Below are 25,986 nucleotides of genomic sequence, written 5' to 3'. Positions count from 1 at the left end.
TATTGTCTAAGAGCAAATGTTGTATTTCAAAGAATTTTATAATACTGAATGACTACCATTAGATATTATATAATAATTCAATTTATATATTAAGAAGCAAGCTAATGATGGAATTATTATGTTACAATAAACCAGTATTTCTCAACTGGGGACCATATGACATCCACTGGTGTCACATCTTCAGAATATACCCAGGTACCACAAGTGAAAACTCACATGAATGGAGCAATGGGCCAAAGCATAGGACTAGGGGACCAACCTATAGGACAGGGCCACAGGAAGAAAACAAGGTCAGAAGGGAATAATGTAAAAAAAAAAAAAAATGGGGACCCAGAGTTGGTGAGAAGTACTAGCTTAGACCATATTATTAAAACACTGGTCTTTACGTTATTTTATATGTGTTCTTTAAGTTATTATTAAACACATAATCCTGGAAACACAGAAGTGTATTAAGGTATAGAATTCACTGCAATAGCACAGTTTCAGAGGAATAGGAGAGTTACGATTCTTGCCTGTTTTTTTGTTTTTACTTTTTTTTTTATTATAAAAAGTCAACATTCACAGACAGCAAAAATATCCAAAATATACAGAAAGGTGAAATTAGAAAATAATACATCACTAGCTCTCAAGTAACAAAATGCAAAGGTAACCAATGTTAACTATGAAAATTAGCATTTAGATCTTACTAGAAACTTTCTAGTTTATGCAAGTACACAGCCTGTATACCATTTTCCTTTATACACTGTAGCACTGCAGCACTGTAGCACTGTTGTCCCATTGTTCATTGATTTGCTCGAGTGGGCACCAGTAATGTCTCCATTGTGAGACTTGTTGTTACTGTTTTTGGCATATAGAGTACGCAAGAGTAGCTTGTCAGGCTCTCCCAGAGGAACAGAGGAATCAAACCTGGGTCGGCTGCATGCAAGGCAAACACACTACCCGCTGTGCTATCACTCCAGCCACACAATTAACAAACTCATTTTTCACAACCTGTTTTTCAATTTATGAAACATTTTAACCATTTTCCCTGGTATTGCTATTTCTTTTCAAAAATCAAATGTGCAAAATTTATACATAAGCAGATAACAATTTTTTGTTATCCCAGTACAATTTGAAGCCAGGACGTGGCTTAATGGCAATGTGCATGACTAGCATGTGTGAGACCCTGGTTCAAAACCCAGCAGCAAAAACACAAAACAGAAACATAGCTTTTTATCAATGCCACATTATAAATTTAACTTCCAACTCCTACCTCAGAAAAAATTATGTATGTAAATTATATATGTAAATGTTAAATATAAAAATTATATATGTAAATATTAAATAAAAATGAATTACATTTATATTTTTGTAAAGGACTTTGTTGACTGAAATATTGCAAAGACCAGTATAGCATCAAGTGAATGCAGAGTAGTCAGGTCAAAAACCTCTGTCCCACATTGGGCTAGAAACAGGCAAAGGCAACCAAGATTTCAATTCTTGAAAGATAAGAGGAGTACAAGTGTCCTTTGTCAGTGGGAAAAGTCAGACTAGCGCTTATGCTAAAAAATAAAGAAGGTAGAAGAGCTTGTATCTAGATCACAGCCAGGACCGTGATGTGCACTCAGAGACAGGTCTGGGAGGCAGAAGTCTAATCCCAGCACAGCACCCAGCCAGGGCACCACTAACAGGCTCAGCAGCTGGCTTGTAAGGAAGACCAGTGGCAACACACAACAGGTGTCTCAATTTGTCTCCGGAGAAAGTCTTGACAGGGTGGCAGCAACTGTCAGAGTTAAAATGTGTAACACAGAGTAAACACTTATGTAATATACAAAAGTGATTCATTTGATCTGAAAGAAAAAAGGCGGAAATAGGGGAAAAAAAGGTAAAAAGGTAAAAAATATAAAATAATTATATCCAAACAAATAAAAATGAATTAAAGTTGCCTACTGAAAAAGAGAGTCTCTTGGGGCTGGAGCCAGCTGGTAGGGTGTTTGCCTTGCATGCGGCCGACCCGGGTTCAATTCCCAGCATCCCATATGGTCCCCAAGCACCACCAGGGGTAATTCCTGAGTGCATGAGCCAGAAGTAACCCCTGTTCATCGCTGGGTGTGGCCCAAAAAGCCAAGAAAAACAAAAAGAGGGTCTCTGGGTTGGAGAGATGTACAGTGAGCAGAGCACTTCCCTTGCATGCAGTTAACCCAAGGACCCAATCCCATGGTCCTCCAAGCCCAGACAGGAATGATCCTGGAGTGCAGAGACAGAATTAAGTCCCAAACACTACCAGGTGTGCCGCTCCTCCCCCAAAAAAGGGAAGAAAGAATATGATTCTCTGACCCCTGGCAGCAAACAACAGATAAAATGAACAGGTAAAAGGAAAGATAGATTCTAGCTATTAAGTATTTTAAAGAAAAGAATCCAGTCAGCTACACATTGGATTATTTATAGACAAAAACAAAAGGCAACAGCAAATCTGAAAATAAACTTTGTATGTTTGATATGTTATGACTAGTTTCTCATTCTCACATGTGTTTATTTAACTTTGTATTCATTAACTTCTGTGATAGCAAACTTAGCAAGTTTTCCAAAATAAAAATGGCTTTATTAGTGCCCTGCCTAAAAAAACTTTTTTAATTAACCTATACTTTCTTCTGATAGTTTTACTATTTTGTTGCTGTCCTTTATCTATATAAAATACAAAAAAAGATGAGAACTTAAAAATATGTATATGTGTATTCATAGGTTTATATACATTTGTATGCATATGTACATACAAATAAATATATTAAATAACGTCATATTTAAAACACTACCTTTATCTTATCCTAACTTTCATTATTTAGATTGTTTCCTAGACTCAATTTTCTATGCTAAATTTTTCTAGAGTCAATTTTCTAGATCCCATTGATCTCTCTGTTCCTCTAGTAAACTAATTTTAGTTGAAGAAGCTTTAAAATATACTTTAAGCTCATAAATCTCAACTTATTGTATCATTATTTTTCTAGTAAGTCTCATAGGTTTATCTCTCCAGATGAACTTTAGTAGTTTCTCAAATTCTTCCCTTGACTCTACCAAAGAAAAGCACTAAATTAATTAAAATTATGCTACATTTGAAGATTAATTTTACTAGGAATTTGCCATCGAGTCTAAACAGCACCACTCAACAAACTATAGGCTTTCAAATGCTATAGGCTGTCAAATGATAAGTTTTCAGCAATACTGTCCTAAACCAGCATTTTATCTACCCTCAAAGGAGTGGGACTGTGATAGAAGCAGTTGAGCTGGAAACTGTAACTCAAAGAGATGCTACGTTCCAAGACTCTCTCTTTTTGGAATGCACCTACCTGCTCTCCTTTTTGCATACTTTTAGTGATGCAGAAGAACACTACTGTTTATTTATTTCCTTATTTATGAAATTTTATTCTTTATTCTGAGAAACTTGAGGCTTTCTATATGGGAAAGGAGGTACAATGTGATAGAGCTAATTCTGCAGTATGCAATCATTAACTAAGATAGTATGTGTATTGGCACATGTATGTGTACATATATGTATGTGCACACACCTTAACTGGTCTTTTCCTAGAGCAAGAGACAGTCCTCTCTAGGATGTGAATTGAAGCACCAAAGTTTATACATAGAGTTTAAAACTGTGATTTCTGAAGTGATCTTAGCAATCTCTGATACAGAAAGCTAAAAATCACAGAAAAGCACAAAAGAAACTGGAGAAAACATTGGAAGAAGACCTGAGGGAATGAATATATTTATCAGTTTTCTCATCCTGCCTGCCCCCAGCCCCCTGCACAAAATGCCTACAACTGCTCTTTGGGGAAATGGACACAGAGGTGTTAAACAGTGAAGCAATTTCTATTGATCCTACAGGCTTGAAGGAGAACGTGAGGAGAATTGGCATATTATGTTTATAAAATAATACTCCCAAATGAAACAAATGAAAATTGATTCACAGGAAAATGCAGATGGCAAGAATACAAATAAATGTTCCTGATGAAGATGTCATGACTTTTTGTCTTCCTTCCACTATCTTTGTTTTTCTTTTACCAAAATTGCATTTGAGCATAGTGTTTTATCAAAAAGCTTTTGCAAACATTTTTACACAAGCCCTTTAACATCTACTGGTTCCCCCAAAACTTTGATGTCCTGAAAAATCTAATTATTACTGGTAACTTTAAAAGATCACAGTAATTTATTTTTGTCAAATGTGACTAAAGATTAATGGATACAATCAGGAATAATTTGGTAAAAACATATCAAATGCAAAGAAAGCAAAATTTGTTGTTAAGTGAAGCATCAAATATAATAAAAGCAAATTCCATGAATGAACAGCAACAATGCACAATTCATTAACCAAATGCCCATGATTATTTCACACTTCAGAGAGCTACTGATATGATCAGAAATTGTACTAAAAGGATAAATACAGATTAACTTCAGCATCTCCATACATTTTAATTATAAGTGCTACCCCTGGGGGCTACCAGCATAATAAGATTCAAACCAAGGTTTTTCCATCCCTTTTATAAATCATAATTCGCATGTATATGACAAAAAGACAGCTATCAATGACAAGAGATATTACTTGCACGTCATTGTCTTAGCTGTTTCTAACTATAAGAGTTAAAAATCTGATCAATATTCTGACTTTGGAAACTCATCTCAAAATCATCATCATCATCATCATCCTCATCATCGTTGTTATCATCATCCACGATTATCTACAAAGAATTAGTTCATGTCCTAATCACTAAGTGAATCTCCTACACTGCTCAAAAGAAAAAAAAAGTATTTGTTCAGTAAATATGAATAAATGATGAGCTCCTTGACAGGAAAGCCACATCTTACTAGTCTTTGCATTCTCAGAGCTGCCTTGGTACCTGACTCATATGGCATTGTTTCGAATATCCCTCCTCAACCCCTGCCCCCATACATACCACACACACACACACACACACACACACACACACACACACACACACACACACACACACATACACACATACACACACACACACAACACGAGACAATCTAAAGAATCATTAAAAAAGAGAATCCTTGGGATAATTTTTCCAGCCATTAAAGGAAAATGTGGGAAAAAAATGCCTATTCCTCATTGCCAAACTAACATTTTTAAGTACTCCAAGGTGGCCAGGAAAGGTTCACCTGGCTTACCAGCCACAGTGTTCCCTTTCACCTTTCCTCATATCTTCCCCATTACATGAGTGCTCCAAACTAAAACATGAACTAATATCAATATATCACTGTCACTGTATCATTGTCATCCCGTTGCTCATTGATTTGCTCGAGCGGGCACCAGTAACATCTCCATTGTGAGACTTGTTATTACTGTTTTTGGCATATTGTGTATGCCACGGGTAGCTTGCCAGGCTCTGCTGTGCGGGCAGGATACTCTTGGTAGCTTGCCAGGCTCTCTGACAGGGGTGGAGGAATCGAACCCAGATCGGCCTCGTGCAAGGCAAATGCCCTACCTGCTATGCTATAGCTCCAGCTCAATACCAACATACATGGGTGTTATTCTTCTTACACTGTAACTGACTGGATATTTTTATAAGGAATATTTGTCTATTAAAATTCCACCTGTATGGGGCTGGAGAGATAGTACAGAAAGTAAGCCACTTTCCTTGCACATGGCTGACCCATGGCATCTCATCTGGTCCCCTGAACACCATCAGGAGTGACTCCTGAGTGAAAAGCCATGAGTAACTTCTGAGCATTACCATGTGTGGCCCAAAACCCAAAAAAATAATAATATAAATAAAATTTTCTCTGTGCTGAAACCTTGCCCCAGCTATACAATGTAAATTTGTATATTGGTTATGGAAAAAAGCATGGAAATTCCTCAAAAAATTAAGAATGGAATTACCATATGATCCAACTATCTCACATCTGGGTATTAAACTGAATAATATGGAAACACTAACTCAAAGTTGTGAACATATGCACCCCTATGTTCACTGCAGCATTATGTTTAATAGGCAAGATATGGTAACAATGTAAATGCCACTCAAAACACATACATACACAACAGAGTATTATCCAGTAATTTTTTAAAAGTAAAATTCTGGGAATTACTGTATAAAACAAATACCATTCATATCTGGGGAAAAAGACCAAAAAAATAGAAAAAGAAAGCAAAATACAAAGGGTTAAATTGGGTAACAAGGTCAATTAATTTTATAGTGATGAATGAAAACAAGACTTTTGGTGGTGATCATAATATAGTATGTTTAGATGCTATCCAGGTGAAACCTATATTCTGAATCAGTGTTAATTTGATATTAAAATTTTAAATAGGCTTGATCTTTAAGTCCATGTTCTCACTTGAACACCTATCTCTCTTGCTTGCCTCTACGTTTCTTCGCTTGCTTATTTCCACTCTGGAGAAGCCTGTGTTCACTCTTGAACATATTTCCACTCTTTCTCTCCTCTCACATCTTTCTAAACAAGTTTCATTCAGTAAAAATTACCTTGCTTCACAGTTTAAAAAAAAATTTAATATAAATTCTGCCCGTTATTTTCCCATTCACCTGTTGTTGCAATGACAGGAGGCACATTTGGTTGTGGTGCTCACTCGGGTGCTTAGTTTCCCAAACAGCAGCACTGCCACTATTGCCCTTGGTACATGAGACAGTGCTGGGGATCAATCTCGAAGCCTCATGTTTGCATGGCAGGTGGTTCTACTACTGAGCACAGCACAGCCTATGTTCTAGGACTACTCACAGCTCCCACATTCTACATAAGATACACAGAAGTTTTTTTCCTACTGGTCATTCCCTGCATACATGACTACTCTAGCCTTTACATAACTACAGTGCTCCAAAATCCTCAGAAGGCATAAATTCTCTACTACATTATTCAGTCACATTAAACAAGTATGATAGAACTGTGGGTGCACTAAATAGGCCAACTACATCAATCATCTCAGATACAAACTTGCATATATATTAATGTGAATTTAGAAGCAACCAAAATAAGACAGGCTGTGAAATTGACAGGTATCAAATTTTAAGTGTAGATCCTTTGCCATCATAATAAACCTGGCACACTTTCTGTGTACACCTAATTATTTCCATTTCCATTAGTGTATTTTCCACAGATAAAGAAGATAAATAAATATAGTGTGGTACTAGTGGTAACTACATTTGAGAATAATTATTCTATATGTTAAATCACCACCATTGAGAATGAAATGAAAATAAACATCAAAACTTGCATAGAAACTAAAATCAAAATTCTTTGCAGTAGTGTCCATGATGAATTCAATAAATATAAGAATACCAAAAAGAATTTCTCTAGGACAACTGGTTCTAAAATGTTTTTGCCTCCATCTTAATAACAGCAGTTACTCTAGAGACAATTTATTGGGCTTCTCTATGTTGTAAAGTTGTCTTCATGATTATACACTGAATATTCACAACAATCACTCACAAATACAGTTTCATCATTTGAAAGATAGAATATCATAGAGAAGGTAATCTTTCTAAGTGTGTATGTGGGTGTACCTACATACAAAGAGCTGAGAAAGCCAGTAAGCCAAGAATATACCCAGATTTTTCCAACTCCAAACCTGACATTGATAGGCACAGGCAAAAGAGATACAAATTATTTTATTAAATGAATCATATGTTATGGCATTGGTATTGATACTGAAAACTGCTCTTATCTGTCATATAGCCTTTTAAAACACTTTTCATCATGACTTTCCAAATTCTAAATAATAGAATGACTTACATAGACCTATATAGCAACTGTGCTTTCCATGTTTAACCCCAATCCACAGTCTGTATTTCAGAGAAAGTAATTATTTTAAGAGATACTGCACCAAAAAAATTATTTTGACACACTAACTCAATTCAATAAATTCCTTATAATGTTTGTCTAGAGGTGATACATATTTTATTTCATATAAAAATGTATTTACTGTGTATTAGAAAAAAATTTTAATTCATTCCAATCTAAAAAAAAATAAACACAAACAAACTAAGTTGTGCAAATGAACATCTTTTCAAAATGTGAAGGTGTTTCACGAAGGGTAGAAAACTCCGAAGTGGGACTTTAGCAGCAGACACCATGGCGTGTTCACATAGAGGAGGAACAATGAAGCCTTTAGACGTGTTACAGCTACCTACATCAAGACTTACCTCTGGTGACAGCATCAAGTGCACAGCCACTTCCTGTTGCTCCTCCTCCAATGATTAGGATGTCGAATTCGTCTGTGTTCTGCAAAGTCAGGAGCTGAGCTGCTCTGCAAGGAGGCTCCCTGTTAATAGGTTCTGAAACGTTCTCTGCTGCTTTCACATAGGCCAGGTTCACCTGATGTAAGAACAGACCATTTTCAGTCCTTCATCTGGAATGCCACTGTAATAAATTTTATGACCTACTAGGAGAAGACGTTTGTAACACAGATGAGGAATTCCAGACCTAGATCCTAGTCCACAGTCCCCTGTAGAGTTACAGGACCAACTGCCCATTATACCGGATCTATTATATAGGTCCTATATAATAAGGGATTATATAATAAGGGAGGGGGGCTGTGGGTGAGGTGTCTTAAGATTCTGGGTGATTTGCTTATTCCACACCCACCCATGAATCATGACTTTTTAGCTATGCAACATCTAGTTTCAGGTTCAATATTTCAACAGCTTGTTTTCATTTTATGTGTAGTCAAGTTCAATTATTTCCCACACTATACAACAATTTCCAAATACCTTGTCTAAAACAATTAAAAAGAAAACAAACAGAAGCATTTTATCCAGTAGCAGCAATTCATTAAAATAACACTTAAAAGGCTGAAAGGAGGAGGAAAAGGCACTTTATAACCTTAAGTATGTCCTTTATTCCTTTGTTTTCCTGATAAAAATATATTCTATAAGCTTAATTTTATACTATTAAAAATCGGTTTAGCAAAAGTTGTTATCCAGTTTAAATAAACATCAGTGGCCAATGCAAATTATATTTTTAAAAGATTTTAGTGATTTCATAACTGAATGACTAGCTCTGGCCTCAACTCTCACCCTTTAGGGGAAAAAAATTACTGAATAATTGAATATAAATTAAAATTTTTTAAACATTAAATACACACTACTTGACTTTTAAAAACATTAAGAATATAAATTATAACTACTTGCAGATAACATAATAATATACTTATAAGACTGTAGAGAGTCACAAAAAGGTTCCTACAAGCAAAAAACTGGTGCCGGAGCAATAGTACAGAGGGTAGGGGATCTGCCTTGCATACAGCCAACCCAGATTCCATTTCCAGCATCTCCTATGGTCCCCAGAGCCCTGAGTACAGAGCCAAAAGTAAGCACTGAGCACCACCCAATGTGGCCCAAAAATGAAAACAAGCAAAAACCAATAAACCAATATGGAAAGTGGCCTGCTACAAAGTCAATACACAAAAAAAATATGTTGCATATTTTTTATATGCAAGAAGTAAATTCTTCTTCTTTTTTTTTTTTGGCTTGTTTGTTTGTTTGGTTTTTGGACCACAACCAGCTACAAGCAGGACTTAACTCCTAACTCTGTGATCACGCCTCACTGGGCTCCAGGGACTATACGGAATGCTGGGATAAAACGCAGGCTAGTCCGTAACCCAGGGTTAGCCACATGCAAGGCAGACCTCCTACCCAATGGACTGTCCCTGCAGTCCCTCAGTTGTATTTTTTTATACAAATAATGAAAGTGGTCAAAGAGTCTATCCCATTCAAAATAGTACCCAAAAACATCAAGTATCTAGTAATCAATTTAACAAAAGAGGTCAGAGATCTATTCCAGGAAAAGTTTAAATCACTTTAAAAATGGATAGAACAACTCAGGAAAGAAAAAATATTCTGTGCTCATGGAGTAGATGAATCACATTGTCAAAATAACCATCCTATCTAAATTATTATACAGTTTCAATGTAATCCCTATTCAAATTCAAACAATATTCTTCAAGGACTTATTAGAACAGTTAGAAAACGTTCTAATTAGAATACGTTAATAAGTTCTACTTAGAATGCATTCCAATTATCTAATTATTAGAATTGTAATTAGAACAATCACTAAGAAAGTCGTATGGAATCACAAAAGCCTCAGAACATCCAAACTGAAAATAAGAAACTGGGAGATATCTCATTACATAACAGGACCTTTTACCTGCTGCTCTACAATGACAGATGAGATTTGCCTTGGGCTTAGTCCACTAGGCTTAGTCCAAAATAAGAGGCAGAACCCCTCCCTCCCAGCAACTTCCCCTGCGCCATCTAATCGGGCCCACACATCTAATCAAGCTCCTGAAGTGCAAAGTCGTAAAAGAGCTCTACTCAACAAATTATAGGCTGCTCAGTCATTCCTCCTATCACTTTTGAAGACAGGCAGAAAAGATGGTGACCCCAGCATAATTCCTCAGCATGTTCCAGGAGGGGTCTAACTACAAAGTCTTACCCCCAACAGAGTAACAACACTAGAAAGAAAAAACAATAGGGAAAATATGTAGAAGCCCAATAAGTGGAAACAGTATCACTAAAGACATAAACATCACCAGTAAATCCTCAGACAATATCTTCAGTGACACTGTGAGGAGAATGTTCCAATTAGTTCATAGAAATGATAACACTGTCAGTCAACAAAACCCAATAAAGTATGAGAGTCAAAATTTAAAAAAAAACCTACTTTAATCAGAAGTAAAGAATATGATATGTGATATATTAAAAAATCATTAGAATATATATCCCATATCCTTCTAGCTTACTTAACACATCTTCTAGTTCCATCCATGTTGCAGGAAATTGCATGATTTCATCATTCTTACAGTTGTGTAATATTCCATTGTGTATATATACTACATCTTCACGAATCACTGAGTTGTTGGATATCTAGGTTTATTACAATTTTTAGCTGTTGTATTGAGTGCTGCATGAATACAATCTTTTGAATGAATGTTTTTCTACCTTGGGGTGGATATCCAAAAGTGGAATTACTGGACCTAATGGTAGCTCAATTTTAAATTTATGAGAACATTCCATACTGTTTTCCATAGGGGTTGAACCAAACAACATTCCTACCCACAGTGAATGAGAGCTACCTTTTCACTACATTCTCACCAACACAGATTGTTCTCATTGTTTGCTATGTGCCATTCTTTTAGAGTAACTAGATGAGGAAATGCAATGGTATAAAGGGAGGAATGCCTAGATCACCCTTGGCCGCAGAGTATAGGAAGGAAAAGGAAAGAAACAGAATAAAGGGGAAAAGGAGAAGATATAGAGGAGAAGCAATGAGGAAGGGGTCAGGGTGATTCAGGTACACTGGTGGTGTTAAAGAATGATAGAGCTAAATATCCAACTTGAGTATTAACACAGAGTTAGCAACACTGAAATTGCAAGACCCAAACTTTAATCCAAATTTAAAGGGCATCTGTCAAGATTATAGGCTGGGGCTGGGGGGGAGGGGGGCGTGTAGGACTGGGAACCTGGAAACACTGCTGGAGAGAGGTTGACACTGGTAGCAGGACTGATGATGAAACACTGTATGTCAAAAATCCAATTTTGAATAATTTTGTAACTTACGGCACCTTATCAAAATAAAATTTGGGGGGGGGGAGAGTCAAAAAAAATTCTGAAGAGCAGAATAACAGAAGTTGAGCAAAAGATCAAGGAGCTGCAAGGTGAGAAGCAAGAAGCAGCTAGGAAACAACAGAATGAGGAAAATAGTCTGAAAAGAAATGAACAGTATACCATATAACTAGGATGAATTCAAGGGGAACAATATAAGAATCATAAGAGTCCCTGAAGAATAGAAAGGCAAATATGGTGAAGAAGCAATAGTTAAAGTAATCATGGAAAGAATTTCAAAAAATTGGGAGTGGCAGTACAATGGGTAGGGCATTTGCCTTGCATGTGAACAACCCAGGTTGAATCCCTGGCATCCCATATTGTCTCCCTAACACTGCAGAAGTATTTCCTAGGTGTAGAGCCAGGACTAACTCCTGAGCATCACTGGGTATAATCCCTCCCACAAAAAACCAGAAAATTCCTCAGAGTTGAGAAATATAGTAACTGTGATCCAAGAGGCCTGAAGGGTCCCAGTGAAAATATACCCAACTTAGAAAACTCCTAGTTTAATATATATCACATTATATTCAAAATGACGAAAGCCAAAGATGAAACAAAATACTGAATGCAACAAGATCAAAAGAAAAATTTACACACAAAGGAAAGTCCATAGGATTCACATTAGATCTATCAAATGAGCCATAAAAATATGGTTGCATATAGTATAAAAATTCAATGAAAAGAACACCTCACCAAGAATATTTTATCCAGCTAGATGATCATTCAGATTTGAAGGAACTGTACTACTCATGGACAAGCAAAAAGCTTAAGAAATTCACAGCCTTGAAAACATTTTTGCAAGCATTAATAGAGCTCCTTCAAAGGACAGGAGAACTTTTCCATGAGGGCACTAACAGTACATAAAGTTGCCACCCTCTACTAGATTAAGAAAGGTTAAAGACATAGAAATCAATCATCACGAATTTACTTTTACTAATTTATTTTATGGCAGAGTCTCTTGCCCGCGCAAGAGACTGGCTGTTTTCCCCGGGGCCTCCTCGGAGGGGATGGGCTCCCTCCCACCCCAAGCAGAGCTCCCGGCGATGTAAGACCTCTGGAGCCTAGCCACAGCCATGCTCGAGGTCCCTCTCCACACGTTCAGATGAACCTCACACATGAAGGAACCAGCACAGGAACCCAGGTGTGTGGGACCCGGGGCTGAGACTCCAAGGCTGCTCAGATCGGGACTGGGCCTGCTCCGCCCAGATTTCCCATCTCCCAGTAGCTAGATAGTCACACCCAGCGACTGCCCTGGGCGCCGTGTAATCCTGTCAATGACCAGAGACTTAAAAGCAAGCTCCCAGATATCTTATAGCCTACTTCTCCCTCTGGGAGAACGTGGCAAACTACTGGGAGTTTCCTGCCCACATGGGAAAGCCTCGCAAGGTCCCCATGGTGTATCCATATACCAAAACCAGTAGCAAGCTGGGTTTCATTCTCCTGACCCTGAAAGAGCCTCCAGTATGGCATCCTTGGAAGGATGAGTAGAGAGAGGCTTCTAAAATCTCAGGGCTTGGACAAATGGAAACGTTACTGAGCCCGCTCAAGAAATTCGACGACCAACAGGATGATGATGATGAATTTATTTTATAATAATTTCATTCCTTTAAGTTTTGTTAGAACAATTAATATAAATAACTTTGTTATATGCCTGCCAGGCAGGGGGCAGACTAGGAAGTGGGAAGGGACCTCGGGACACTGGTTGAGATCAAGAGATGCTGAAGGATTGGTGTTGGAACATTATATGCCTGAAATAACTATTATGAAGAATTATGTAAATTATAGCGTCTTGAGAAAAATTAAAGAAAATAACTGTATTATAAATCGATGGTGATCAAAACAGCATGGTACTGGAATCAGAACAGTCTCTGGCCAATGGTTCAGAGTCAAATTCAAGTACAAACCCCCATATTTATGGTCAATTAATTTTCAACAAAGGAGGTATGAACAGGCAATAGTATAAATATAAATTCTTCAACAAAAGGGGCTGGGAAAAATGGATAACAATGGGTTAAAAAAAATTACACCTTACACAAAAGTTAATTCAAAGTAGATCAAAGAACCTCAGATCAGACCAGATTCTACAAGCACACTGACAAACACAGAGGCAAAACACTTCAGGATTTGGTCCTCAAAGAGATCTTCAATGATATGATGCCATTGGCAGAGTCAACAGAACCAAAAAAATCAACAAATGGGACTACAACAAGTTAAAATTTTTCTCCATGACAAAAGAAATGAACTAAAACTACAACACCAAACTGAACGAGCAAGGCTGTTTAAATCCCACACACCAGATAAAGATTTGATATCCAGGATATGTAAAGTACTCACAAAAAACAACAACAACAAAATTCCAAAATCTCTATCAAAAAACTTGGGAGAGGAAATGAATCAAGAACACTGAAAACCATTAGTGTTTGGGGGATGTGGTAAAAATGTCATTCACTGCTGGTGGGAATGTTGTCTGGTTCAGTCCCTGTGATAAAGAATTTCTTAATAAAGTAGAATTGAGCTACCATATATGACCCAACAATTCCATTTCTGATTATCTACTCCCAGGATACAAAAGCATTTATCCAAATGGATATGTGGATATATGCATGTCATTATTCATTATAACATATAGTACAATAACTAAAACATGGAAGCAACCTAGTTGTCCAATGACTGATAGATTATGTAGATGTGGTATGTATACAAAATGGAATACTATGCAGCTTGCAAGGTAGGATGCAATCATGCAATTTACTGCAACTTGGATGGAACTGGAGGATTTCGTGTTAAGTGAAGTAAATGAAAAGGAAAAGAACAGACAATGATCTCACCTATCTGTGATATACAGAGTCAAGGAAATGCAAGGAACTAAAGGGGAAATAACTGAGTCATCTTTGACCCTAGAGTATAAGAAAAAGAAGGACATAGAGGGAAAGAAATGAAGGCGGGTAGGAAGAAGTGAGCAGAAATTAATAAGGGAGAGGGGTCAAAATCCTCAAAACATGGTGATATGGAGGAGTGGTAACTTTATCCAAAGCACAAAGTCAACAACAATAAAAGCATGTGATCCAAACTACAACCAGATTTGAAAATGTGCTTATCAAGATGGTAGACTGGGAAGGGAACGTGGGGACCCTGGTTGTAGGAAGTTCCACTGGTGGTAGAACTGGAGCTGGAGCACTGTATGCTTGAACTTAAATAGCTTAAATAGCTTTGCAATTTGTTACATGGTGCCTTAATAAAGTATAAATTTAAAAGATTTTTAAAATTTTTAAAAATATAATTAAACCAGTTTTAGTCTACAAAAGGATAACAATATTTCTACTTCTATTTTTAGTTCTTCCATGTAACATACCATTGTAAGTCAAAAATGATGTGCATGGTAGCACTGCACTATAGCACTGCCGTCTCGTTGTTCATTGATTTGCTCGAGTGGGCACCAGTAATGTCTCCATTGTGAGACTTGTTGTTACTGTTTTTGGCATATTGAATACGCCAAGCGTAGCTTTCTAGGTTCTGTCATGCGGGGTACATGGTAGTGTTGAAAAATAAATAAATAGGGGCAAGAGCGACAGTACAGCAAGTAATGACCTTGCATGAAGTCAGCATAGGTTCGATCGCCAGAACCATAAATATTCCCCAAGCAATGCCAAGAACTATCCTTGAGTGCACAGCAGAGCCAAGCGTAAGAGCTGAGCAGCACCAGATGTGGCTCCCCCAAAAGAAAATGCAAACAAATGTAGTTATCAGAGACACAGGCCTAGAAATTTAATATTTTTTAAAAAATAATTTTCACCCCAAAATGCTAATAGTAGATAATTTGTTATATTGAACAGTGCCAGCGGGTGTGATTCTAATGGTCATCCACAGGTAAAAATTCCTGCTTTCTTTCTCTCCTCCTACTCCTCCCCACAAAAATATTCATAGCATCAACACATGCCACATGGCAGGATTTTTCCAGTTCTGCAGTAAGGGTCAATTATGAATCTCTGACCTCAAGGTCAAAGCCCCTTCAAGGAAAAGCATTATCAGCTCTGACCAAGAGATGGTTCTGATAAGTCATTTTTATTCATTTAAATAAAATAAGCCAATTGCAATTTTGTGTGGTGCTGGAATGATGTATGCATGAAAAGGATAATTAACGCTATCATAAATCCCAGTACCTCAATAAAAACTGTAAAAAATAAAAAACCTAACTGTTGCTTATGAGTTGATTAATTCTTATCAGACCAAGGAGCTTTTTATGATAAAATAAATCTGGTTGCCACAGAGTACACTGCATGACACTTTGTAACTCTGGGCCTTGATATCTTCATCTGTAGAACAGGATAAAATCCCCCTGATATTACTGTGTCTACATTTCTGCATTGTCTTACAACTAAATGGAATAATGACACGGAAGCAGTGAATTACAAAATGCACCAAAGATTCACTGTTGCTACATTAAATAATTTGATAATAATTGATAGCATCTAACAGGGAATTTTCAAAACATATTTTACTAAGTATCATAAAAGCAAAAGGTTATAATCAGGTGCCATAAAATTTCAAACCATTAATTCAGATGCCAAGTAACAAAAATCTTACCTTCATATAACACCTCCTAATTAACTGTTAATAACCATTTCCCTATGTTCACATTTACATACTCTTATGGTAACAAACTGAGTAAGTGTAATTACTTTGTGCTATGTAAAACATAGCATCTTTCTATCATGGTTTGTGCTTTCTATCATATAATGAAATAAAAAATACACAAATATATACGAATACAAAAAATAATAAGCATGTAGGAAGAACAAATGCTAAAAAGGGGTTGGAGGGGTAGAAGCATCATGCTCTGACCATTCGGATGTGGGAGGGAGAATCCTTCATTTGAGGATTTCAACTGGGCTTTGACAGATGGGTAGAACTTGGACATGAGTTTGACAAGTGACTAAAGTGCCAGAGCATTTTCACACATCACGAGAATTTTGCTGACATTTTCTGCTTGGTAAGTTTTCTAAAAATACTTGAGAAATAAATTTAAGGAATATATTATGATATATGGGTTCATTAGACCTTGATAATACTAAAAGTGCCCCATTCTACTCTGTTAACAGGTTCACAATATGAATATTAAATTTAGCGTAAGTTTTTAGTAAGATACTAGGCTAGAAGGGCCTCTCTCATTCCATTGTCCACACAATGGTTTTCAACTATTTTCATACCTGTGCAACAGTGAAAAAAGAGAAATATTCTGCAGACTGCTAAAGCAGAAACAGAAAAACCGTATAACAGAATTTGGGGCATTTATTTTTAAAACTAGAATTATTAAATAAAAATTATACTAGCTATTTAAGTGTTAAAATAATAAGCTCACAGAAAATTTTTACACACCCCTAGTCCCCACTATTCTTTTTTTTTTTTTTTTTTTTTTTTTTTGCTTTTTGGGTCACTCCTGGCTCTGCACTCAGTAATTACCCCTGGGGGTGCTCAGGGGACCATATGGGATGCTGGGAATCGAACCCGAGTTGGCCATGTGCAAGGCAAATGCCCTACCCGCTGGGCTATCGCTCCAGCCCCTAGTCCCCACTATTCTTAATCTCTGTTTTCATCCCCTTTTATTCTCACCAACATACTCTGACCTATCTAGTCATAACAATAAAATAAAATTTTTAAAAAACACCTCTTACACATGTTCCAGCAATCACTAAAAATTCCTGAAAGGCTCTTGCTTCCTCTACTATCTCATCTCCTTACTCCTCAACCCATCCTTGTCTGGATTGTCACATATACACTATAGCAGCAATAAAACTAATGGCCACAATACTACTAAAGGCAATCCTCAACACACAACTACTCCTTCACTTTAGCTCAGAACCTCAACATACAACTACTCCTTCACCTTAGCTCAGGTCTTTCCCTTTCTCCCTTCCTGGCTCTGTCCCTCCCCGCTCCCTCTCTCCCTCCCACTCCTCCCTCCTTACATCTCTCCCTCTCCACCTCCCCCTCCCCGTCCACCTTCATCTCCCCTCTCCTCTCTTCTCTCCCTTCTCCACTTCTCTTTCTTTTCTTTTCTTTCTCCCTAACCCTTTGGAAAAGGTGTTGGAGCTGCAGCAACTTTTAACACCACCAAAATACTATTATAAGCTCAGTAACAATAACTATTTTCAAAAATCCAATTTCATTTCCATGGGTGCAACCCTTCAACAGATTCCAACCTTAGTTAACACCCTATTTTATCTTAAAATTAACTCATTTTAATTAGGTAAGCACCTTAAGTTTCTAAGATAGTCTTTTAGAGTAACTAACTAAAGTGAAAGATAATGTACCGTACTATTGAACAAATGAAGCTCTCAGACTGTTGGCAGAAGTGAAAAATGATATAGTCACTACGCAAAACAGTTGGAAAGCTACTTACGAAGATATATATGAACTTATCGTCTGACTGTCATAAAACCCAGAAATCACCCTCCGAATATTGACTCAAGAAAAATCAAAACCCCTGTTTACACAAAAAAACAACACGTAGGAAAATGTCTAGAATGACTTTATTCATAAATACCAAATACTAGGGAAAACGCAAAACATTCTTCAAATGTGATTGACTATACAAATACAGTACATCTATGTAACAGAATAATTGGCAATAAGGAAAACAAAGTAGGGAGCCTGATATAGTACAGTAGGTAAGATGATTGCCAACCTGGGTTTCACCTCTTGTAGTTGGGAGGGTGGGGGTGGATCATTTTTCTGGTATTTTTTGTTGTGGGTGGAGGTTCTCTAGAACACTCCTTCCAAAATAATTTTTTATCATATAGCACAATTGAGGGTAATTTATTTAACTTCTGACACTACATTTAAAGTAACATTTTATTTTTGTTTATTTTTTTTTTCATAAGAGCTGGAAAGTGTTGCAACTGAGAAGCTAAGCACTGAGTTTATTTTAGAGGCAGTAAACACAGCCTAAGGCCCTACTTATAATTATAACAAGAGACTCGTTTTAGCTTCATATGGCTTTGCCTCACAAAAACACATCTGCACTCCACCTTCTCTAAAATATGTTGATTGAGAGGAAATAAGAGGAAAGCAAAAGGGAAAAAGCAGTTAGTAATAACAGGCTTTTAAAAAAGCTTTGTGGGGTTGGAGAGATAGTACAGTGGGTAAACACTTGCCTTGCACCCAGCTGAACCAAGTTCGATCCCCCAGTCCCCCGTATAGTCCCTGAAACCCCACCAGGACTGAACCCTGAACACAGAGCCAGGAGTAAGCCCTGAGCACTACCAGTGGAGGGAGAGAGGGAAGGAGGGAGGGAGCAAGGAAGGAAGGAAATTTTTACTCTAAATCTTCCCAGATCTGGTCTTTTCTCACCCCCATCTTCCGAAAGATGCTTTAATTAATCAAAATTTGGGAAATGGGTGTTATTAAAGGACTGAGTCAGATTCTGGGAGAAGTAGGCACTAGTGGCCCTGATTCCACAGACTAGAAATCAAAACAAAAAGTAATTATAATATTGTTTAACAAGTGGACTTAAGGTAGAAAAGAGGTTTCAAGAGTCCCAAGGCTTTCTGCAAATTCAAGCATTTGAGTTTGCAGGAAAAAAGTTAAGAGTAGTTAGCATTCACTGGGTGACAGCACCAGGGCAGGAAGCAGACACAGCAAGTGCAACAGCCGATAGTCATATAGGCATCATACCTCTGGTCAGAACATGGCTTTCTGAAACAATGATGAGGTATGCAGGCGACCTTTAAAACATTCTCTCTCACATGAAAACGAAGGTTTCCATCTGAGATAAATCTGCTGCAACCAAACAACAGGGCCTCGAGCTCAGGCTAAGCCAGGATTCCCATTCACTGGGTTCACACCTTCCTCTTCATCAGCCTGGCCTACATGCCATAGTCTAACCATCTCGGCCTAGAGGAAGGACAACCAGCTCCCCAGTCAATGAGAGTGAAGAAAGGAAGCCCAAGATACAAAGCAAAGAGCCTACTGCCTAACACAAATCCAACCACAACTCCCATATAAAAAATTATGTTAGGCATAATTTTAGTGAAAATAGGAATACCTAGTATCTTTTGGTGTCTTGGTTGTTGTGGTTTTGGTTTGGGGACCAACCTGGCTGTATTCAGGACTTACTTCTGGCTCTGAGCTCAGGGATCACTCCTGGTGGGCTCATATGGGGTGCCAGGGATCAAACCCGGCCTGGCCTTGTGCTAGGCAAGTGCCCTACCAACTTTACTATCTCTCCAGCCCTTGATGTTGGTAAATTCTTATTTAAATAGAAGAAGAAACTCCAAATCATTAATAGTGAATTTTTTGTTTAAATATTGAATGCAATCAAAGTAAAGTGAAAGTAAAGTGAAATTTACCAGTTACACATGCGGGGCGGGGGGCTGGGGAGGTGGGGGGAAGGGGGGAGGTATATCGTGATTCTTGGTGGTGGAATATGTGCACTGGTGAAGGGATGGTTGTTTGAGGATTGTATAACTGAGATTTTAACCTGAAAGCTTTGTAACTTTCCACATGATGGATCAATAAAAGAATTTTAAAAAAATAATAAAAAAATAATAAATAAATAAATAGAATGAGCTATCAGAAAACAGCCTTCTTCAATGTTGCAAACAAACTTTCATCTATGTTTTTTAAAAAAATCATAATTTGTCCAAGGGGCAGGGATAACCCAGAAGATGGCTCCATTGTTAAAGTGTCTGCCACACGAGCTAAGGCCGTGAATCTAATCTCTGGTGCCATTTGTAAGAGCAATCCTTGCAGCGATCGGCCAGTGATTCCTGGTGATGCTGAAAGTGATTTCTGGCCACACCACAGCCATGTTTAAGCACCACGATTAAGAGATTTAGTCCCCCAGGGAGCACCACAACCTTAAAAAAAAAAAAAAGATGTATAAGCACCATGGCTAAGAGTACAACCTCGTGGGTGAGCACATATGAGAGAACTACATATGAGAGAACCGCAACTAAAAATGGGACGTGAAGCACCGCAGCCAATGTAAAAGTGCCACAGGTAAGCATGTGTATTTTCTTTTTTTTTTTTTTTTTTTTTTTTTCCATTTTTTTTTATTTTTTTTTCATTAGATCCAAAGTTATATTAATACAATTCTTAAAATCTAAGTGATAAATATCTTTTTTTTTTGAGGGTACAGTTACAGATTTATACATTTTTGTGCTCATGTTTCTCCCTTACAAAGTTTGATAACCCATCCCTTCACCAGTGCCCATTCTCCACCACCAGTAAACCCAACATCCCACGCCCCCTTCCCAGTCCCGTCTCCCCCCACCCCACACTGCCACTATGGCAGGGTATTCCCTTTTGTTCTCTCTTCTGGTTAGGTGTTGTGGTTTGCAATAAAGGTGTTGAGTGGCCATTGCGTTCAGTCTCTAGTCTATATTTGGCCTGCATCATCTTTCCCCCACAAGGCATGTGTATTTTCACCTTCACTCCGATATCAATAGACAGAAGAATGTTAAAATAATAATAACATAAAATTTCTCCAGGCCTAGGAAGGTAGTTTAAGCAATAGAACACAAGGATTGCACCTGTAAAGCCCAAGGTTTGGTTCCTTGTACCACAGACTCTTGGTCGCACCCCCAAGCACCCCAGGGGTTGGTCCTGGCAGTTCACTAGGTACAACTTCCAGGACAATACATTTCTCAAGTTCCAAAAACAAACATACAGTTTCAGTTTATACCAAGAATTTGCATAGACACATACATGGAATGGAAAGCCAAAATCCAGAACCCTGGAGTTTGGGTGGTTGTTTTTTTTTGTTTGTTTGTTTTTGTTTTTTCAATCCCAGTGAACATTCACCCTGAAGAAGATTCAGAATGAGATCAGTTTTACTATCTCTGTATACCATTAGACTTGCAAATTAAAAAAAAAAATCCTAGACATTTGCAACTTCGGGTGAAACCGAAAACAAGATCTAATAATTAGTGTCTATTTCTGAAAGAAGTGCATATTTAAAGACCACAGGCAATTAACAACCAGGTTGTCCTGTAATCATGTATAGTAATAATTGTAGTATAAAGCAACGTTTCATGCAAATCACTTCACACTGCAAACTACCACTCTCCCTTTTCCATATTATGTGATTCAATCACATGTTGATAATGGAGCTGTTAGAATGAAGAAAAATTGTTTCACATTTTATTGTCACTGAAAAACATGAACTGTATTTGTATATTCCTGGGCAGAAACTATAACAAGCATCTCCATACAATGAATCCCAACATGTTTTAATGACCCTTACCTCCAGGATTACTTTGCTATTCTAAACTAGATTTGGTGTTTTGTATGTACGTCCATTATAGTAACACTTCTCAATAGATGTACTCTGGGAGGAATTCATCATTACTGTTTAGAAGAGCTGATGGGTAGACTGCCACCTCCACTGGGGACAGACAGAGAAAATAAAAGGACTCCTCCTATCTGGCCGTGTCTGAGAAAAGGAGCATTTAGTGGCTGTTATTGCTTTGCAAAACCACATAGAATCCCCTGAAAATAGTGATTAGAATATGGTCACACCATTAAATTACAAAACATTTGGAGGGGCTGAAAAATGGGAAGCTGTTCTTTTGTTTAGGTCCAAATCAACTTCAAATAAATTCCCTGCCATACCCACTACATAATCTGGGGGTCAAACCATACATTCTATTGGCTTCAATATTTTTTAAACATGGAGTATGTGCCTCAAGTTGGCAGCATGTAATCCTGCGCTTCCATTCCAAGAGCAGGCTCAGAAGTAGAGGATCAGGAGAGGAGAGGAGGCCAAGGAGGATCACTCCACAGCTTGGAAGCCTGCCTCATGTGCTGGGGGAGAAGGCAGTCAGGATGGAGAAGGGACCACTAACTCGATGATGGTTGGAGGGATTGCTTGCGTTGGGAGATGTGTATTGAAAATGGACTAAAGACCAAACGCAATGGCCTCTCGGTATCTGTATTGCAAACCACAATGCCCAAAGTAGAGAGAGAGAGTAAGAAGGAAGGTGCCTGCCACCGAAAAGGGGGTGAAATGGGGGTGAGGGTGTTGAGAGGGATACTGGGAACACTGGTGCTAGAAAGTGCACACTGGTGGAGGGATGGGTGCTCAATTATTGTATGACTGAAACTTAATCATGAAAACTTTGTAACTGTATCTCACGGTGATTCAATAAAATAAATAAATGAATAAATAAATAAATATGAAGAATAAAGAAGGCAAGGAGGCCAGGCACGAGGAGAGCAGAAAAAAAACGAAGAGGCAGAATTCTCACTTATCTCTTTACTGCTACGCCCTGGGTTCCATCAGCTCACCTCTTTGCAGGTGTGGAAAACTAAGGAAGGAAACTGAGCTGCTTTCTTCTGTGGGCAAAGAACTGAGAGATCAGAATCTGATCCCAGGTTTGAGTCCAACTCCCAAAATAAGTTTCGCCAGCTCCTCTTGCCTCTATGCATGAGGGGCCCTCAATCTTTCAGCCCCCAGAGCAGCAGCATGCAGAAGCGCAGTGATGGCAGTCGGGGCAATGAAAGCTTAAGGAACAGGCCACCCCTAGTGACAGTCACACTTGGCGTTTCCGATGCCTGTGTTTTTAGGACAGAGAGCTGTCCTGAGACTCTCCTACCAAACAAGTGGTGCGGGCACAGTGGTAGGATGCACCTTTGGCACACTCAAGGTCCTGCATTAGATGCCCAACATTCTCCACATCAGGACCCCTGAAGAATCTTCCCAAAAATATCGCCCTGAAAGTGGATGGATACAGGACTGAAGGAGGGCTTCGCAAGTGAATGAGATGCTGACCCACTGCACCAAAGGGCCTGTCCACTTGGTCCATGGCTGCATTCTAACCACATATTCCAGGCAGCTTCACAGAATTTGTTCTGCACACTTTTAATCTCTGTGAATTTAGTCCATCAAAAAAGTACACTGCTATACCCTTTTTCATTATCAGAATAGATATCACAAATTCTTTTTTAAACAGCACAAACTGCAAAATAAAACAAATGAAAATTAACTTTACCCCTTCTGCCTTACAGCACTGTCTGTCTTAAACAATCATAAAATACTTCCTAGAGGAAGCCTTCCTAGCGCCCTCCTGGACTAAGACAGCAGACAAGGGCAAGAAAGCAAAAGGACTCTCCCCGAACTCCAGAAAGTTTCCTAGCCCCACAGTATCCCTAAAAAGTTTCTTCAAGAGGCCTTAAAATGAATAAATAGTCGAAAATGAAATGCAAAGTCAAATCAAAATGAATGTCAATGTTGCTCAGTTAGCAACAGCCTAGAAGCTCACCAGCTGTCAACGTTAATCATAGCTCAGCCGTTGACTCACTGTGTGACCTATAGCAGCACAGTTAACCTTGCTGATTTTGTATGCCAGCAACAAAATAGCATCACAAACTCCTCGAAGGTCTGGTGAGAGTTATAACTCAAATATATTACCATGGCCCCACTTCAGGGGATAAGTGTTAAATAAAAACCAAAATTATAAGGAAGATGATAGGATGCTCTTCAAAGAACATTTCCAGCTCTAACTGCATAATTTTAGTGTTTTGATGAAACATTACTTCTGAAGAAACTGTTATGCACATAACATAGTTAAGAATAATTTCAACTGGCCTTATCCAAAATACAGTGTACTCAGAATCCTTGTCACACTTTAGTCAAAATCCACACAAATCCAATCGTGTTTCTAGGAATCTATGTAGGGGTCTAAAAAGGAGGAACGAGTGAATGATACGGTCTTTGGCATAAAATCTAACAATAAAATTTAACGAAAGAAATACAGCTAGTAATCTAGTCTTATCATTAGATTAAAAACAAAAGTTAGGACAGACATAATAGCTTAACCAAAACTTTGCTTCTAATGAACAGTGCTCGATTACATGTCCTACCCTCCCTACAGCTGTCTCGGAATGACCTATGGCAGACAAAGTCCTTGAAAAGCAGAAGCATGAAAAAAAAAAAGTAACACTGGGCCTGGCGAGACAGCACGGCCACTAAGGGTGCTTGTCTTGCACACACCCAACCCAGGTTTGATCCCTGGCAGCACACAGAGCCCCAGACCCCCACCACCACCACCACCACCACCATTGAGTAGTCTCTGAGCACAGAACTAGAAATAAGCCCTGACACCATTGGGTTTAGCCCCAAACCATCAATAAATAAATAAGCATAGGTCCCTGAGTGATTGAAAGGAGCAAGTGTCACACCAAATCACATTCACTTGTCATGGGAAGAGGAGAAACCACTCGTGAGAAAACCCACAGAGCTCAGAGAGTTGCTAGCCACGGCCACGAGACAGGTGTGTCTTTACAACCCAACACTCAAACTTATCTGCTTTGCATACTGTCCATCTTCTGATGACTAAGACCCTGTCACAAACAGAAAATGAAATCCGTACAGATAAAGCTCTAAAAGGATGCATCACTAAATACATACCACGAAAGCAAGATGCAGACCTTTCCACCTTCACCTCTGACACGATGCTGATGCTGACAGCTCTAAGTTGGCGGCTGCCTAACACACACCTCATCCTTTCTCTGCACCAGAGTTCCCACCTAAACACTGAAATGAACAAAAATAAAGACTGCGGAAGAACAGTTGATGTTACAGCACTTCCTTACTTTTTTTTTATTTTTTTAAATCTGGAAGGCTGTTTACAAAACTAAGAAAAATGCCTCTGGATATGAGAGATTATTTACTCAGAGAGAATAAACAAGTCTGGTAGCCTAAATTGACTCACAAAGTTAAAAAGCAATCTGGTAAACATAAAGCAAATATAACTTCAGCTACATCAATGCTCAGAAAGATTCATTCTGATATCAAGCCCACAGACGCTCCGTAAGTTTGGAGAGCATGGAGGACCAAAGATGTATAGTCGGCAAAGTGCTTGCTTTGCAAACAGATGACCCAGATTCACTCCCAAGCACCACACAGGGTCCCCTGAGCACTGCTAGGAGTGGCACATATCACTGTATCACTGTCATCCGTTGTTCATCGATTTACTTGAGCAGGCACCAGTAACGTCTCTATTCCTCCCAGCCCTGAGATTTTAGCAGCCTCTTACTTGTCTTTCCCAATATTTGGAGGCTTTTTCAGGGTCAGTGGAGTAAGACCTATCGTTACTGTTTTGGGTATCTCGAATACGCCACGGGTAGCTTGCCAGGCTCTGCCCGTGTGGGCGGGATACTCTCGGTAGCTTGCCGGGCTCTCTGAGAGGTACAGATAGATAGACAGACAGACAGACAGATAGATTACTCTCTATGATTTGTTGCCTATTGTCTGAACTCCATCAAATATGGTGTGGTATGACAATAGGTAGGAAGTGTCTCATAATGTGTCTGGAAAGTGGCCTGGAGCATTGTGGCAGTTGGGTAGTAGAGGTCAGCTGCGGGGCTGGGT

General features: G+C 38.4%; 1 protein-coding gene across 3 annotated transcripts in view; it reads right to left on the bottom strand.

Annotated features, from left to right (window-relative positions):
- Window positions 1-25,986, bottom strand: part of GPD2 (glycerol-3-phosphate dehydrogenase 2) — a 172,266-nt gene that overhangs the window by 88,454 nt on the left and 57,826 nt on the right. For all 3 annotated transcript variants that reach the window (XM_055121701.1, XM_055121700.1, XM_055121702.1), the window contains exon 3: window positions 8,154-8,325. In XM_055121701.1, coding sequence (XP_054977676.1) covers window positions 8,154-8,325 — 172 coding nt within the window. The remainder of the gene's footprint in view (window positions 1-8,153; window positions 8,326-25,986) is intronic.

Source organism: Sorex araneus, chromosome X (assembly GCF_027595985.1).
Source record: "Sorex araneus isolate mSorAra2 chromosome X, mSorAra2.pri, whole genome shotgun sequence".
Lineage (NCBI taxonomy): Eukaryota > Metazoa > Chordata > Mammalia > Eulipotyphla > Soricidae > Sorex > Sorex araneus.
The sequence above is the reverse complement of the archived record's forward strand: the minus strand, read 5'-3'. Positions and strand labels throughout refer to the sequence as shown.